Source organism: Vicugna pacos, chromosome 12 (assembly GCF_048564905.1).
Source record: "Vicugna pacos chromosome 12, VicPac4, whole genome shotgun sequence".
NCBI classification, from domain to species: Eukaryota; Metazoa; Chordata; class Mammalia; order Artiodactyla; family Camelidae; genus Vicugna; species Vicugna pacos.
The window spans coordinates 19,993,125-20,012,422 of record NC_132998.1 but is presented as its reverse complement, the minus strand read 5'-3'; the positions used below and the strand labels follow the sequence as shown (position 1 = coordinate 20,012,422).

General features: G+C 38.7%; 1 protein-coding gene across 1 annotated transcript in view; it reads right to left on the bottom strand.

Moving 5' to 3' along the window:
* SLC2A13 (solute carrier family 2 member 13) overlaps positions 1-19,298 on the bottom strand; it is a 330,277-nt gene that overhangs the window by 6,197 nt on the left and 304,782 nt on the right. Inside the window, exons 8-9 of the mRNA XM_006203113.4 lie at positions 4,408-4,529; positions 4,127-4,279 (exon numbers count right to left, since the gene is read on the bottom strand). Coding sequence (XP_006203175.4) covers positions 4,127-4,279; positions 4,408-4,529 — 275 coding nt within the window. The remainder of the gene's footprint in view (positions 1-4,126; positions 4,280-4,407; positions 4,530-19,298) is intronic.

Sequence of the window (19,298 nt, the reverse complement as noted above, 5' to 3'; positions counted from 1 at the left end):
CCAGCAGAAGTGGTCTCCTCAGGGTCAGAGTCAGTGGATTGTCTCTGGTTTGCCAAGTACAGTGCTGACACATTGGAGGGTCTAGAGAATGACTGTGCTCTTGGTGACTGCCAGATGGACTACATTGGGTAGCAGATCTGAAATGAAGGGTTAAACAAGACAACATGAAGACACACTTGAAAGTCAAGCTTTAAGCTGAATAGCATAGCAATTAAAGAACTGAATAATTTCTCAGTTCTGCTGAATCATTACAGAATGCAGAAAGACATTATTAAGACTACTTTCTTAAAGATAGGCCTGCAAGTAACCATTCCAGAACTATCCACATAAATATTTCTTGGGAAAGCTGAAGGGAAACTACAGAGGAAAAAATGCTGCCGAATTTGCCACCCCAAAGAATCTGCTCTGCAGAATGAGGAGCCATGAGAAAATAAAAGGGAAACAAAGGTAAACTACGAGATGTTAGGAAAAAAAATATGAAAGGCTTGATTAAATCAAGACATAGTTTGTCACACAGTCATCGGAAGCTATGCAATTTTTAAGGAGCTGGATTTGTGTAAATCAAATTCTGTTAAAAATATAACTCCATTTACAAATATAAGGCTCCTTTATTTCATTTTAGTTTGGTTCACATTACCACTTACTACAAAAGTTTATATATTTTATGTCTCACATGTGATAAATAATCAGAAAAGAATATTAAGTCATCTGGGATGCATGGCTGAGTGCTAACAGTGCGAGGAAGGCACCGTGGCTCTGTAGACAGCATCGGTCTGAAAGTGGCCCAGCCGCAAGCCACGGGCAGTTTATTTAACTGCCTTGACCTCAATTTCCTGATCTGTCTAAGGGGAAAATAGTTCCTGCCTGGCTAAACTGCAAACAATAGAAACAATGTGTATTACATGCCGATTAGAATTTTGGATATTAGTGGCTCAAAACAGTGATAGAGAGAGCATTATTAAATTCTACTAAATGACTAGGGAACGAACAATAGTTGCTATTAAGATCAGCGTGACTAGTAAGCTGGGAGTGTTTTCAACAAAAGGATGATATTGACAAGCTAGCTCTTGAAGAATGTGGAACTTTGAGAAAAAAGGGAAGATGGAAGTCCTGTGTTCTGATTACAAATAAGCAAAATTGTGGAGGTTGAGAAAAGAAATGGAATCTTTGGTAGGGAGGGACAAAGAAAGCATGGTAATCATGATGATAATACAGAAAAAAAGAAATAAGGGCGGATGGGGAAACATTTCACACTAAACCAGGCTGCTAAACTCTAAAATATCTAACAGAGTAAATATAGTCTGGCTTCATGAAATATACTATTGAGAAAATATTCATCATCTTTCACAATTTAGGTACAGTGGCATGATGCAGAAGTAAAAAATCAAATACGCTAGTGCTAAACTCTTACAATTAAACACAATTCAATAAATTAGGAAGATTCTTAAAGGCCATACAGTTTCTTGTGTGTGAACCAGATCCCCAAAGCCAAATAACATCAAGAAAAATCCATTAAAGTAAAAGATCCTGCTATAAAGTCTGAGGAATCTAAAGCAGGCAAATGCCCAGTGGCTTCACTGGTGAGACCTGTGGTTAAGCCACAGAGGTGAGGGGAGGCCTGAGAGTCTGTGACCTTGTCCATGTCGTGGGCAAGTCAATTGTGTAATTCACTTTCTTAATTATTCCCTCTTGTAATGAAAATGAAAAAAATGTCTGTCACAGCTCTGCTAGGATTGTTGAACAGTATAAATATTCCTCAGCTTTATTCTAAAGGAAATAAATCTTATTAGAGCCCTATATTAACATTTCAGATTATAACAAATATTTGAGTTTTACAGAATGAATAACTTTGATGGGCTGTGATTGAATGTCAGTACTTCGACACAGGAACTTTGATATAATGCTTCTCTGGGGGATCTACTTAGTCACCTGTGCTATATACATAAAATGGCACGGGGTGACACTTTAATGATGATTTTGAGTAATAAACATTACTGAGTGGGGTGCAAGGCAGACCTCTATAGGCAGTATAGTTTAGGAAGGAATAAAAATTTGAGGTCTTAGGAGACAATTTAAAAAGGAAATAAAAGATAACATGAATATTTCCAGAGAAATACATCATTATGGTGTATAATTGTGAAATCAGGAATATAAACATACACCTGACATAGATCAGTAACATAGAGATTAAAATACAGAGCAAAAAACAAGGAAAATCAAACCTGAGCTGAGCTGTGGTCCCACTACTGGAAGGCAGTAGGCCAAGTGGACCGGAGCGCTGATAAGACGGAAGCTTGGCTGAACTCAAAGCAGAAAGCTTCTTTGAACGAGATATTTTTGAAAGAACCCTGGCTATGCCCTATTTACATTTCACTTCTGTTGCCTCGTGTTTTTCTGGCAAAATTTATTTAAGAAAGAGGAGCTTTGCTATCGAAAGCCTTACCACATAGACTTTTATTACTTGGTCTATGACTTTCTATTAAAAAAAAGTGTTCTCAAGATATTAGTCTATATATAGATCTTCAAATATTTAATGTGTTCATATTTAGGGTGTTGAGAAGATAAGTTTATGAAATGAGGTAAAAAAATTTTAATTGCCAAATGGGCCAAAGTTGAATATACTAAATATACTAAATACGTATCCAATTTAAAATGCCAGTACATTTCCTTGCCAAGAAAATAAATATTTCTAAATGCTCTAAATGGTGATTGGGAGAGAAAAGAGTTTTATAAAGATAATAAAAGCATTAGATAAATAGTTTTAAATACAAGTAAATATCAATTCAGCATGTTTGGAAGAGAGGCAGAATCGGCTTTCATAATGTTCCCTCGTATTCACCTACAAAGTTCACCTGTGTATTGATTCATTTGACAAACACTTCTGAGTGCTTATCAAGTGAACAGGATGCTCTGGAAGGCACTGGGAATATAATGGTGAACAAAGAATATAATCCTGGCAGAAGCTCGAAGGATTTATGGTCCAGCAGTGAGGGGTGGAGTAGGGGAGCCGACAAATAAACCTGTTTTTAGAAAAAGGAAATACGAGTAGGCAGGACGTGGGATGAGGTGAGGTGAGGAAGGATGAGGAAGGGGCTTTAATGGTCTAAGCGGCAGGCAGTCCATGTACGTCACAGAGGTTCATGAGAAGGTTAGAATGAAAACCTACTTCGTCATTTAGAATCCAATCATGACCTATACATTCATACAGATAATAAAGAAATCTTCTTGCTAAAAAGACAAAGTCTTTTCATTTTAGTAAAAATGCACTTCAGGTACCTTCCCAAAGTGTTTCCTAACTCAGTCGCTTTGTTTTTTATTTTAAAGTTTAATTCAGGTTTTTTTGTTTTTTTGTTTTTTTTTCTTTGGGGAGGGAGGTAATTAGGTTTATTTATGTATTTATTTTTAGACGAGGTACTGGGGATTGAACTCAGGACCTCGTGGAAGCTACCACTTGAGCTATACCCTCCCCTCTTTGGTCACTTTTCAATATTATTTTCTTTGAGTTAAGGTCTCCACACATTTTCACTTGAACCCTTTTGTCACGGCTACAGTTTCGGCAGTGCGAAAGTGCTGGTCTCGGCCTGAACAGCATGGAAGACCCAGTCTTTCAGTGGAAGACAGAGCTCACAGCGCATCTGCGAGGGGCTAATTTCAACCCTGCTCTGATACCGCACTGACACAACTCTTATCTCTGTCAGGAGACGTCGTCAAGGGTCACTAGACTCTTGCATCTTTCTACCACTCTCTGTTGTTTATGTCTTTTCTCGTTCAACTGAAGGTCTTGCTGTGAGGATTTCCAACTAGGGAGATGGCTGGGAGACGTCTGGATCTGGAGAGTAGGTGGGTAGGTGAAGGTTCTAAAGCACTGAGGGACAAGAAGCAATGGTGCTTAGGAAAGAATTCCTCTTATCTTTTCTCAGAAACATTTCCAAGGACTTTGGGGAATAAGAAAGCCACTTAGATGTATATATATATATCTAATATATATATAATATAAAATAGCAAAATATATATATATAATAGCAAAAATATAACCAGCTAGCCTTTTAATCACAAATGACAGCATATCTAAAAAGAGACAAGGAAAACAAAAATGAAGCTAGAGCTGGAGAAAATATTCTCTTACCATAGTATGTAAGATACTCTGCTGTGTGTAAAAACGTCAGTGAAACCAGGACATTAAAAATCCAATTTATTCCAGATGAACATGCATTTCCTGTACTTCTTGCCCACAGGGGATAGATTTCAGAATTCACAGTCCAAGGCATCGGTCCCATTCCTGAGAAATACAAAATTATAAATTTCAGAAAGGTAGTACATAAGGAATTGAAGAAAGATTAGCCTGCCTCATCTAAAAACAGACAATTTAATTAACACACCGATAATAACAACAAAGCCTTTGCTTACCTGGTGCGAAGAAAACAAGATATAAAATAAGGCCAAGCAGTGCAGTCCAGGAGTATGGAGTAGGGCAGAAATTGTAAGCCCAAAATACTTCTTCTGTTTTGAATTTGGTTTCATTTTCACACCTGAAAAATAAGCAATATAAATATTAACTTAGGGTTTTAGGGTATAGTTGCAAAAATTCAGTGTGATTATCTAGAAGGTATTTGGAAGTTCCTTAATGTCATTAAGGAAAAGAGTCCAAAATGTTTTTCTTGGAAAGAAAAAATTAAGACTTAGAGCTGACTGTAATTCAAGAATAGTACAAAGAAATACATCGTGCATACAACTCAACAGCAAAAAAATAACCGAATGAAAAATGGGTAGAGGATCTGAGTAGACATTTTTTAAAAGAAGACATACAGATGGCCAACAGGTACATGAAAAGGCGCTCAACATCACTATTTATCAGGGAAATGCAAATCAAAACCACAATATCTCCTCACGTCTGTCAGAATGGCCATCAGCAAAAATACAAGAAATACAGTGTCAGCAAAGATGTAGAGAAAAGAGAACTTTTCCTCCTGTATTGTTAGTGCGAATGTAAACTGGTGCAGCCACTGTGGAAAACAGTATGGAGGTTCTTTAAAAACTTAAAAATTGAACTGCCATATGATCCAGCAATACCATTTCTTACACCTGAAGTAAACAAAAACACTAACTTGAAAAAGTATCTGCACGTCCATGTTCACTGCAGCATTATTTACAACAGCCAAGACGTGGAAACAACCCAAGTGTCCATCAATGGATGAATAGATTAAAAAAATGTGGTATGTACACACACACACACACACTGGAATGCTATTCAGCCATAAAAAGAAGAAAATCTTGCCATCTGAGAAAACATGGATCTTGAGGGCATTATGCTTAGTGAAATAAGTCTGAGGAAGACAAATATCACATGATCTCACTGTCTTGATATGTACAGTCTTAAAAAAAAGAAAAGGAATGAGCTCACAGATACAGAGAACAGACTGGTGGTTGCCAGGGGTAGGGGTAGCGTGGGGTGGGGTGAAATGGGTCAGAAGGTACAAACTTCCATTTGTGAAAGAAATGAGTCATGAGGAGGTAATGTATGACATGGTAGCTACCGTTGCTAAGAGTTCTTATCACAGGAGAAAAAAATTGTAACTATGTATGGTGATGGATGTTAACTAGATTTATTGTGGGGGTCATTTCTCAACATATACAAATATTGAATCATTATGTTTTGTACCTGGAATTAATATAATGTTGTATGTCAATTATAACTGAAACAATCCCAGAACACACTGTGTTTTACACCATTTCATATGTCAGACATGATTTCCAGTTAGTCCTTGAAGGCTGCAGTAACAGTTTAAAGCCACTGAAAGTCAGTATGTTGTGGTAGAAAGACTTCAGATTTTCCAGTCAGGACAAGATCCAAATTCCAGAACCAGATTTTTTTTCATCTGTAAAAGGGGGATAATGCCTTACAGGTAACTTAAAAAATTATAAGGGTCACCTGCAAAGGGGTAGTGAGGGCAGGGAACAATGCTCGTATCTTTTTGTTGTTGTTGTTAACAGTGCTCATATCTGATTCTAACTAACCCTTTACCTTCCTGCTGTGTGTTCTTGCTTCTCCATCCCTGCTGACTTTGCCTCAAGGTTCCATGGTGAAGCAAAGTCTCCTTTGGTCTTAGACTGATTCTCAAATCGAACTTTCAAGTCTTTACCTTAATTGAAATCTGAATTGCACCTGAAGACACGATCAGCCCCCAAATACATTCTTATCCTCTACTGTCACGTTTAGGCTATTGTTCTGTCTCCATCAACGTCTATTTTTGAACCTTGACCCCCAAGCCTTATCCTTATTGCTGGGTTTATGACCCCCATCCTAACACCCTACTTGTCCTGCTGCCTGGTCGGTCGTCCAGCTCCTCATCCTCTGCCACATTTTTACTTCTGGCCCGTCTAAACCTTGGCTTTATAGTTCCTTATTTAACCTCTGAAACTGTAGATGACATTTATAATTTGCTTGATTTGGAACTATTTCACCTCAAGGTCTCAAACTTGGAGCATCCCTTTTCTGATGACAGGCCCTTGATCTCCTCGTTTCTGATAACCTGCTCCATACCCAAGTCACATGGTCTAGATTCTGCACTCATCTCAGGGTTCATTCACTTCATTGTCGGCTCAGGCCATGCCCGTGCTGTTTCTGCTGACCTCTAGAATTCATCTCTCGCTCCCCCCGCTTGCCTGCTATTCTCACGGTTTCTGTTCCCAACCCTGGGCAGGGACCATTCACTTCCTTGAACAACCACTTCTCAGAAGCTGAACAAAATGATGAAAATGTGCTGCTGGATTCTATTAAACATTCACGCTGTTTCTTCTCAGTTGGGCCCCTAATTATGCTGATTTTTATCCTTCATTGTCTTCTCTTCTGGATTCTCTGTTTATTTCAGAGTAGACATTCAGTAAACTTTTGTCAACTGCTGCTTCAATTAATTAAAATATTTCTTGCCATGCTCTGCTCCTGAAATCTTTCCCCCTCTTTCTAGGTATGAAGAACTTGCCTCCGTCTTTAAGAAAACTGAGGACTTTCGGTTTGAATGCCCTCAGTTTTTCTCTACTGAACCTCTTTTTTCTGTATTTTCTTTCAGGTTTTTCTCCTCCTCCAGTGGTAATACGTCTCCCGCCGTTTCTAAGGGCTGCCCTTCCTATTGGTCCTGCGTCTCATTCTCCCGTTTCCTCTGGGGTCACGTTCCATTAGCAGTCAGTTCTCTTCCTGCCATCTTTAGTTTCTTCTGAGAACTGAATGGAGACTTCTCTTCTATTTACAACGTACAAGATTACTCCTATTCAAATGTTTCATCCCTGTCATATTACTACTACTAGCTCATCTGAAATTATAAAGAAGGTTATACGATTGACTATCCACTCTTTCCTAAACAGCCCTATTTCCCCACCCACTCAGGTACCAGCCTAATTCTTCCCTAGACCCTTTCTGAATCTGCTCACCCAAGAGTCATTGATGACCTATGAATCCCCAAATTCAATTTTCCTGCCTTAGTTCTGAGGCTCTTTTTGTTTGTTTGGTTTCACGGGGGGGGGGGGGGCGGTAATTAGGTTTATTTATTTGGTTTAATAGAGGTACTGGGAATTGAACCCAGCACCTTATGCATGCTAGGCATTGCACTCTACCAGTGAGCTCCACCCTCCCCACCCACGCTCTCGTGATGACTGTGTGGTGGTTGATATTACTGAAAACCCTCCTTCTCTTTCCCATTTGCTTTTATATCTGTATATCCATCTCATCTCTCAGTTTGTATGTCTTCACTGCTTTTTTTAAATGCCTCTTCCCCTCAACCTCTCAATATAGGTGTTCTGGTTTAGAGGTTACACCCTCTCCCTTAATCATCCCATCTAACTTTAGGGATATATTTTTTTTTGATCTCCAGATGGATGCTCCCTGACAGGGAGCCTAGCCTGGACCTTTTCCTCAGGCTCCACTAAGAATTTATATATCGGCTGAATATTCATATCAAGATTTCTTCCTATGGCTACAATGGGAATGCACTGTCTTCTCCAGGAGGTAGGGTGGGGCTGTTCTGAGTTCAAATTAGGGCTTCTAAGGATGCTCACGGATTCAGACATGTATAGAATGAGCACTTTTTATGTGTCAGACATTAGAGAGATTGCTGTGAACAATATAAGCACCCTTTGCACTTGTGGAAACTATAGAGTTTAGTGGGCACAGGCACAGTCCTGTTTCCTCATCTGTAAAACAGAGGAAAGGACTGCTGTCAGGCTACTGGCAACATTAAATACGGTAACGCATGCGGAGTGCTCAGCACACTGCCTGGCATGTAGTGCACGCACAATACTCGTTGCTTTAATAATGTCACTCACGACATGTCTTTGAGTTGAAATGGATTAAAATCTTGGGAGTTATCTTTAATATTTTCTTAACCATCTCCCTTTAAATCCTCTATACTTTTAAGTCCAAGTATCAAAGGGTGGCTAAGACTATGAGTTCTGGACCAGCATCCTACATTCAGCCTCATCCTGCCTTATCCTGCACTCCTGTATATAATCCTTTTCTCCCACTAACCCAGACTACTCTTTTCTGAACCTACTTTGCAGACCCAGCATGGAAGGAACACATACCATTTCCTCTAACTGAGGGCAAACTCTCACTCTTGATCGCGACCATCAGAATCGACCTCAGCCCTCAAGGCTGGTACAGAGGCCACCCGTCCACCTGTCTGAAATAGTCTCTCCCTCCCCTCACTGCCTTGTCATTGTCCTCGTCTGTATCATTACCACACAGAGCTCTGTGTCATGGTACCTGAATATACTTTCTCTTCTATTGTCCTGGGCTTTTATCCCAGGTGGCACAGCACAGGGCTGGGGACAGAGGGTCTAGAATTTTGTATCTCAGTTCTGCCACTGTTGAACTTCTGGCAAGTTACTTAACCTCTTTATGCCCAGGCTTTCTAATCTGTAAAATAAAGAGTCCCTAATAGTAGACTTGTTACAAATATTAGTTGCTTGGCACAAAGAAAACAGTTTCTCTAAGCGTTTGCCATTTTTGTGTCCCCCCTTCCTTTTAAAAAATCTCACCCTCTCCTCCGTAATAGCACTCTGCATAGACATCAATGGGCACTGCATGATGAATGAAGCCTTTATGTTTGTTTCACTGTGAGCAGCACACAGCATCAGAAATCCTTTCATCAATAATCCTCTACCTTCATCCCCCCACCAGTCAAATGGTCTTTTGAGTTAGAAGGATCTTAAAATGAGAAAATAGGATAGAAAGTGGGAGAGGGGAGCGGAATGATGGGAGAGAGGGAGGGAGGGGGAAGAGGGAGGGAGGCAGGGAGAAGGGATAAAAACACAGGCTGCTCGGGAAGGAAATGCTTATGAATAATCAAATCACTAAAATTCACTGAAAAATCCTATTTACTATCTATACCCATTATTGTCAGAGTTCCTTGCTTCATCTCTTCCTGGAACAATGGAAAGCAGCATATTTTCAGGTAGATTCTGTGCTTGCTGTGCTGAGATTTGGACCATCTGGACACACACATTTATGTGCGTAAAAAGGCTGAGTAACTCCTCTTCATCCTTGTGCTGGTTTTAGGAACGTGCGCAGGGCACAGACTTGGCAGAGTCACACACCCAGCAAGCAATACGTAGACAAGCTATGACTAAGAATGTGACATCAGACCTGACCTTCAAAATATACACACTAGAAGTTCCAACTGAAAAAAATAAAAATGTATATTCCAAATGTTCTTGTGAAATACCCTCGTGTTTTCCTGGCTTAGTGACAGCTGTGGAAGAACACAGTGCTCCGGGGAAAGAACAAAAGTACTTTGACATCAGCATGTGGGTTGGGATTGGAAAAAGTCATGCTCCCTGACGGGGCACCTTCTCACCACATCCTAGAGCAGAACCAGGAAGCGACGACGATCATGGCACCGTGCAGGGGATGCTGCAGTGGACGAAGCCGAATCACACGCAAGCAGGCAAAATGTGACTCATTCTAGTCTTTACCAGCAGGTGAGACTTAACACCACACGTAGACCAAATAAATGATCAGTTCCCAGTTCCAGCCAAGGAACCCACAGTGGCTTCTTTTAATAACACATCTAGAAATGAACAGCTTTCTTTGAAGGTGGAACAATTCTCCCTTGCCTACTCAACACCCACCCCCAAATCGGTTCGTGCATAGAGCTGAAACAGCTCTGTGTTTCTGCCTATTTTTTTGGTGTTATTTTCTCCATCAAATATCTAAAGAGTTTTCAACCAAAGTAATGATCCAAGGAACTAAGTGGTGCAATTCCTCTTGCCACAATTAACCATAAGTAATATATTCCTTGCTTCCTATGCAGCACATGCCTTTATTCACTCTGATGAAATTATTTAATTACTTCATGTTCATGTATGGGGGGGTGGGAGAAAATACAACCTGTATTTATAGCACAAAACTTTAAATTTCATCCATCCAATCTTAATCACTGGGAAACCTACAGAACTTTGCCGCCTGCCCGAAAGAGTTTATAGAAGACCTGGGATTTTAGAGATGGGGAGGGAGGGCTCACTACGATTTCCGTGACACACCTACGTTCCTCTGGGTTTACTGCACATGCGTTACCTCCCACCCCGTCACTGAGAGGTGTGAGTTAGGCGTCATTTCATCTCTGATTTCTGATGCAGGACTGTGATTTCTCTGAACAAGACCATTCAGCTTTCATCTCACAACAAAATGGATACTGATAAAGGTTAAATCTAATAGTTCTCTATCTGTAGGAATTTATGATCTGATTACACACTTATAGTCTAAGGGTGGCAGTGGAGAGGTACCCAGGAAAGGAAAGAGTACCTCCCCAGGAAAGGGCTTTTTGTCCTTTTTGTCTAAGGAGAAATAAAGAAACACAATGCCAATCAATCAGAGGACTAGGATGATGTGAATTTGCAAGAGATCCCAGCCAGGACGAATTCCAACTTTGCGGCATCTGATGATCAAAGCAACCAAGAAAAGTTACTGCTATAAACTTGACTCATTACTACTCAGATACTGTAATTTCTGTTCACTAGGGTAATTCCTAGATAATAGTATCACATGAGGTACACTTATGTCAAAGGTGCCAACCCAGCATTTAAGCTCTAACTCATCTGTAGGTGAGTAATCGTAGGAAAGCAGAGTTCCCTAGCTTGCAGTGTGCAGACCACGAAGCTCGGCCCTGGATGATTTTCCATTGTGAAGCCTTTCCCCTCTTTTTTTTTTTTTTTGTTGTTGTTGTTTTACAATTTTCCTGCAGAGGACTGTCACACAAAATGGCAAGTTGAAAAAAAAATCATCTATTATCTTTTGTTAATTACTATTATTTTCTGGTAAAAATAAAAACCAGTAATATTGAGACAGTTAAATCATAGACATAGGTAGATTTCAAAAGCACTAGAAATTTGGAGCTAAAAGCCATTTTTAATAATGAATGAATAAAGTTTTGTTTATATATATATATCACTGTATCTAAACCATTTACTAGTTTGTTGGCTAGCTTATATGCCCTAAGTATGGGGAAGATATGGACAGAATGAGGGGCAAGCAAATGAAAATAATAGTTCTAATACTTAAGGCTGGTGAAGAGACAGTGATGTTGGTACCGTCTCTAATTCTGGTAAGAACTTAAGTTTGTATAACTTCCTCTTGGAATGAAATCTGGAAGTTTTACATAATATCCATATCCAAATATTCCTGACCCAAATTCTCATTTCTAAAATTTGTCCTTAAACAATCGTCTAAATGGAAAAAAAATATATAGTGAAAGATGTACTGTACTTTTGTTACAAGTGTAACACAGATAAAGAATTAGAAATGATGACGATACACTACAATGGAGGGTAGTTTTTTGTCAGTTAAGGTACCACAACTGAGTGGGATAAAGAAGCCATTAAAATAATAATTACACAGTAAGCTGGGACAAGTTACAAAGGGTCATTTGGGCTTGAAGATTGGCCATAATTTAGTCTTAGGTTTACCTTCAGTTCCTTTCATTTTGGTACCAAACCGGCCAACAAATAATGCAATAGATGTACCTACTATGATCAAGGACACAAGTAAGTTGCCGAGGTCTCCTGCTGCCTCTCTGGTTCCTTCCAGACTTGTCTCTGAAGCTCTGTGGTCAATGCAGAGTAAAGATCTGCCAGGTCAGAGGAGTCCTGATCCAAGTGTGTGTCTGTTCCTTCTCAACATGAGAAATTCTAACAAAGTCAAGGATAAGTTCTAAGAGTCTTGATCCTGATTCTAAATCTATAAAATCCCACAGGTCCTCAAAAGAGTGTATAGCATCCGTCATGATGGCCACACAGATCCATTCCTGCAACAATGCTTTTTTTTTCTTTCAAATATTGAAAACGTGGTTATAAAAATAAAGATAACCTTTCCCCATGTCATCAACTATGCTGTACTGTATTGCTCATAATTTCTAGAATTCCTTTTAGAATCATATTCAGAATCGGCTCCTTTGTCACTCAAGAAAACCAAGCTTATTTTTTTAACTTTCTACTTCAGGCTCTCTTCCCTTTCTTCCCACTTCCTTTTATTTCTTGCCATCATGAGGCAATCATATGAAGAGCTCCGAGGGAGAGGGAGAGACTGAACCAAATGGAGTGGAGGCAGGAAAGCAGTGCAAAGGAAAGAACAGCAACAAACACAGAGAATGCATCCATCTGTGTGTTGTGGGCTCTAGGGCAATGAGAAATGAGATGGGGGATGCTAAGCGGGGTTTGCCACAGGCGCACTGCTTCAGGCATTGGGATGTAAGTCGAGAGCCACCTGCTATGGTATCTTAAATGATGTCCAATACTTGGCACAGTGGATACACACACGTGTCAAATCAATGAAAGAAGAAAAGACTTGATGTATTCCAAGAGCTATGGTGCTGGTTACTACTGATTTAGTAATTTAATAGCCATTTAATTACCATTAAAACCAAACCAATTAAAAACAAACTTTTCAAACAAAAATAATACTAAGGTAAGTGAAATTAATAATGCAGTTTATAATGGGACTAAAGCTATTTCTCTGGAATAGGGTTACGATTGGCCCTCATGTGGCTGTGCTGTGACGAGCATTGCAGGAGGAGGAGTTGTACATCCCTCTCAAGTTTCAGTTCAGAGACCTGAGGTTTTCGACACTTAAGGATTCACTCTCCCCTCGACTTCCTTTACTCCCCTTGTTTCACTTGTGGACCTTTCTGCAGTGAGGACACAGCACGCCTATCTTCCCTCGGCTTCATACGCCAGTGCTTAGCACATTTTACACGTAAGCAACACTCAATAAATGTTTGTTAAATCAGACACTAAAAATACTTTCATCAGTTCCCAGTAACCTGATCTCTGGTCATCTGATCTGACACCAATTTCTCCATTATATTGCAAGCATTAGAGAAGACAGATATATTTGTTGTCAACATGTTTTAGATTCTAAGAAAGTTACCTCTACTTAATTTAAAAAGCTATTGCCTGTGGTGGTATAGGAAAGGCATGCTTCCTTACCATAAGCATTACAACATCCATTTGTATCATCTCAAACTTTTTAAGAATTTCGAGTCACCCCAAAACTCCACTCTGATTTTCTTTCCACTGCAGGAATGTGTGCCCAGGACTCCTCACTTGTGTTTATGCGCAGGTGCATCAGAATGAATGTGGCTGATTTATTGCTGTCAGCTCTCTTAATACAAACAATGGTATAATTTGTTTTTTGGATTCTTTTCAATCCTTTCTACAGCTGCCTTCTATCAAGTGTGAATTCTACAGCTTTATGAACATTTCGCTCCCAAAAGAAATGCCCCTGAATAACTGTAAATCTTCACTTGATGAAATTGACTAATATTTCTGTAGTTTTACCATGTACAAACCACCTCAATATACATTAACTCGTTTAATTCTCATAATAATCCAAAGCAATAGCATTGTTATTTCCGTTTTGCATGAGACCAGTCTTTTGAAAATAAAGTCGCTTTCCCAAGACGACATAGTAGATTGAAATCCTGTATTCTGTCTCCTTCTTCTACACAATCATCCCACCAGCTAACGTATTTAGGAAAACCTTTCCTCCTTGGGGCACCTTACTTTTTATGCGATTCAATGGAAAAAGAATTGAGATGAAAACTCTGCCTGAAATCACCCCTAAGTCACTTCCTTCATGTCAGTAGTAAAGTCAGTTATTAAAATCTCTATAAAAAATGAGTAGAATAAAATGTTTCCACAAGAGCTTCAGGAATTAAAATAAGCAGCATCCTGGCAGATCTGGGCCTCTGTGTCTTGTATATTCTCTTTTGACTCAGTATCCACTTTTCCCCAAAGCACACAACGATAATTAGAAGAGAAAGGATGCTTAAATAAGCTGGACGTTAAAATAGCACATAACGATCTCAATAGCTGGATACGTCATCTGAGGGCAGCGATGCCAATACCACAAATGTGTGAGAAGGAGAGCCGTCATTCTAATGCAAGGAGATGGCAGCGTAGCAGCCTTTAAAATAGTGGATTCTAAAACACAAAGCTACGTAATAGCTTTGTCTGATACAGTCATAAGGAATTAAAAAGAATATTTTCCGAATCTAAAGAAAAAAAAAGACAGACGAACTTATTTCCAAAACAGAAACAGACTCACAGACATAGAAAACAAACTTATGGTCACCAGGGGGAGGGAAGGGATAAACTAGGAGCTCAAGATTTGCAGATACTAATTATATAAAACAGATAAACAAGTTTATACTGTGTAGCACAGGGAACCATATTCAGTATCTTGTAGTAACCTATGGTGAAGAATATGAGAACGAATGCATGTATGTTCCCATGTGATTGAAGTATTGTGCTGTACACCAGAAATTGACACAACATTGTAAACTGACTATACTTCAATAAAAATATATTAAAAAAAGAATATTTTCCCAGCAAGGAAACAGAGCTATAAAACAGAAAAGGTGTGTCTCAATCCTTCTAAAGAAAAGATGGTTTTTCTACCGTTTATGTGAATACAGAGCTTAACAGGTCCATTAAAACCCACCATATCCTTCCTCCTAACTTGTTCCTGGTACTGGAGCAAAGCAAATCGGGTCACACCCACTATCGTACTCAACCTCCTAAAAACAGCTGTGGCTTCACACTGGGGGGAGCCCCCTGCACCAGCCTTACTCAGCACCTCCTCCACTGCACTCCCTGCCATCACCCCTGTGCCTTTGAATCCAGCACAGAGGCAGGCGCTCAGCGGGGGCTCATCGAACACTTGTTCAATGAATAAATCATTTTCACTATTTGACAACGTAACAATAAACATCGTCTTACAATGTTGAAACTTCTTTATTTCCAAAGCAGTTTCATACAAGGAGAGAATGAATTAGCACTATAATGTACCCCTTATTCTCTGTGTGAATGTTCATATATTTTGATAGTCTACAGCAGGTGTTTAAAGGTACATATATTTTAACTCCAAGTATTCCCTCCCTTGATTAATTTAGCATTTCAGCAAATAAATGTCTGTTTTGTTCTAGGCATGAGAATAAGCATGAAAATAGATGAGATTAAATATTAAATCATTCCATCATTTAACAGTCATTTACTACAAGCTAAGTGCCAACTGAAATGATTAAGATACATAGACAAATGGAAATTGGCAGGTGAAGTGAGATGGGAGTTTTTACATTTCCTGACACACACACACACACACACACACACACACACGGACCATAGAAGAGATACTTGTAGAAATCTGCTACTTCTTCCTTACAAAGAGAGAAGAGGGTCTGGTAGCAATGGACAAAAGTGGACGGTGGGCTTGGGTAGGACTCAGACACATCCTGAAGGAGGGGACGTAGGCATATTTGCCTGTATTTGTTTAGGAGATCAGCTCTAACGCCTGGTGAGGAGGAATATTCTGAGCAAGTGAATAAGCAATGGACAACCTGAGATTACAGGTACCTCATAAACATGTAGACGGGGAATTATTCAATGTCTGGGCTCTCGCTTGGATCCTAGATAAACTTGTACCCTGTGGGGTTTGGGTAACCACGGTAACGGAACGATGCTTAGAAAAAAAGGTCTTAGAGGATAAAGACAAACTTTAGGGTGAAAAGCACATACTCAAACTTAAGGAAGGCTCGCTAAATTTTTATTACAAAGGAAAAGGTAGTCTCCTACTGAGAAAACCTTGCATTTATCCTGAGGGGCTGGTAATATGCCTCAAAATGCTACCCCTTAAGGGAAAGGGGGTCCCAAACATGTGAAACACATATTCAAAGCAGACACTGGCATATACAGAGAGAACACAAAATTGAGAGGTGGGTCCCCAGAGATAGTTCCATCAGTCTGGTCACCCTAATCACAACACAGAAAGCCCAGTGTCACAAAATTTTAGGAGTTGTGGAAACTTCAGACAGAGAATGTTAAATGTGGGTTCGACCTTGGTCAGTGAATCATTTCTGTACTATCTTTACCCTATTTGGAGTATAGGAGCTAGCTCAACATTTATTCTAAATCCTCTCTCTCCCATGACAGATAAAAGACTATTCTCTCTGGAAAAGAGTGCTAACTTAAATTTGAGATTTCAGTAAATGGGCTACTCTGAGCTCTTTTCTGGTGCCACTTGTTTTCGTTTTTGGCATAGTGCCTACAACAGCTAGAACATTTTTATATGAGTCAAATCGTAGCCACAATCTGTAAGTTTTTTGCCCAAAAAGTTAAAATTGGGGCCTTGTAATGTAGTAAAACAATGCAATCAACCTAGATATTAAAATAAATCTCTGATCCATATAATCAGGAGAGACTCAGTTTGGTTAAAAGCTACAGGATAAGTGAAGATGGACTTGGTTATATGGTCAGTTTTGGACAGAGGTTAACAGCACAAGCTTTGCAAAGGAGCAGACCTAGGTTTGAACTCTGGCTCAGCTACTTACTGGCTTCCACCAATGACTTTAAGTAAGTTATTTAACCTACCTGAGGCTTGCTATCTTCATTTAAAAATGCTGAGCCTGTGATGAAATTGTTACAAAAACAACAGTAATTATTGTTGCTATTAATAAAAATGTATGTAAAAAATAAAATGCATGTATTCTGCAGGCCTGGTTCCTAAAGACAAACAAAGAATATACATATTTTTTCTTTTAGAAAGCTCTAAACATTGCAATATTCCCTTGTAGATATGATGTGTTTCCTAAAGGAGAAGGAAGTAACATCTTCTGGATTCTTAGGACATTATTTTTTCCTTCAGCTCATTTTATTTATTTATCCCAGTCACAATATTTTTGTTAATCTTTTTATAAATCGCTGTATTTCTTTGGCTTTTTCTTTAGTCTTTATTGAAACAAGTCTTCCGTTCATGCAATCATGAATACACTCATTTGTATTTCTTTTCAGTAATGTAAGCATTGTCTTTTAGAACATTATGATAAATTTTAGGATGAAAATGAATAAACAGCAAGGGTAAGAGACGAGAGAAGGTGGCCTGGGAATAAATAAGCAAATGGTGATGCAGAGGGAGTAGGAACAGATGGGAGACTTAGCTCAGAATTCTTCATTGTCTAAAAATCAAAAGGGCAAATTGACCAGGTTTATTGACAATAAACTGCTATTTGCCAGCCACGAATCCACCGAGAGGAGAGTATTATTACTTACTAAATGCACAGTACAAGTTGTACTGGTACCAAAATGATACACGATACTGTTACACATGATAGGGTTCATTCATCAAAGAAATCTGACTCAAGTGTGAGAATGTATCTGAGGAACAATTACACAGTAATCAAAATGATCTTCTATTACACATGCTTCCTGAAGTATGTATACAAAATATATTTCACTTCTAGGAGACTTATGTACATTCAAATGGACTAATCATAACTTTCTATACGTGCAAAAGAATTAGGAACGATCTGGAACTTTCCTAAAAATACTCCAGCTCGCCTGTTTAGGCCTGTGGTGATATAAAGCTGCTAATGTTTTTCATAAGCACCATTAGCAGAATGCTTACCTTTATTAGAAAGGAGCTCAGGAGTCAAAGTTGCTCCGGAACCTCAATTTCCAAACTTCAACTCCAATTACTCATCTACATGCATTCTTTCATCAGGAAATAAATATTTTGGTGTACTTCCTTAGAGTTCTTTTCCCATTCATATTTAAAAATCTAGTTTTTGTGTATATGTAAATAAAAGTAGGTTCATGCTTTAGTCTGTTTTGTATATAGTCTGTTTTAATTTATTAAAATTTATCATAAATACAAAGAACTTATAAAATATATACATACACTTTAAAGAACATTAGCAGGCTAGTCACTGATACACTCATCAGCCAGGTTAAGAATTATATCATTCTCAGACTTTGGAGGCTGTCTGTGGGCCACTTTCTATTGTGTCCTCTCCCTTGGTCCCACAGATCACCATCATTAATTCTGTGCTAATTATGCCGTCTTTCTGTATTTATGATACTACTCACATGCATTCCTAAAAAAATAGTTTGGGGTTGTGCCTGATTTTGAATTTAATATAATGGATTACTGTATGCTTTCTTGTACGACTTGCTTCATTCTTTATGTTATGCTTTTGAGATTTGTCCATCTTGATGTCTCCAGCTTGTAGCTCATTTTCAGTGCTCTATGGGATATACCAGTATACCCATTCTATTGCTTTTCCCCAGTTTTCAAAAATTACGTATAATGTTGCTGTGAACATATTTCGGTCTAAGATTGTCTCTATTGAATATAGAGAAGTACAATTGTTGGATCATAGGTATGTGCACAGTCAACTTGATGGATAACCCATACTGTGTCCCAAGAAGTTGTGCCAATTTAAAGTCTCCCCAGCAGTGGACAAGAGATAACACTGCACTGAAACCTAGCCAGACGTTTTTTTTATATCTACTAATCTGGTAGATGAACATCATAATCCTTTGTAGTTTTAATTTGCATTTTCTTAATTAAGAGCTAGAGCACTTTTTCCATATTTTTATTGGCCATTCGAGTATCTGCCTTTGTAAAGTGTCTGCTTTTCCCTATTCTCCAACTGGATGGCTTCTTTTTCTCATTGGTTCACAGAAACATGTCTAGATTAATTTTGTAGATTAGGATTTTCCAGATCCTCTAGATTAATCTGTAGATTAGGATTTTCCAACAGAAATATAATGTGAGCCACATATATAGTTAAAATTTTTCTAATAGCCATATTAGAAAAGTAAAAGGAAACAAGTGAAATCAATTTTAATGATATATTTTATTTAACTCAATATGTCTAAAATATTTTCATTTCAGTGTACACTCAATATAAAAATTATTAAGAAGTTATTGTACGTTCTTTTATATTTGTTCTAAGTCTTTGAAATCTGGTGTG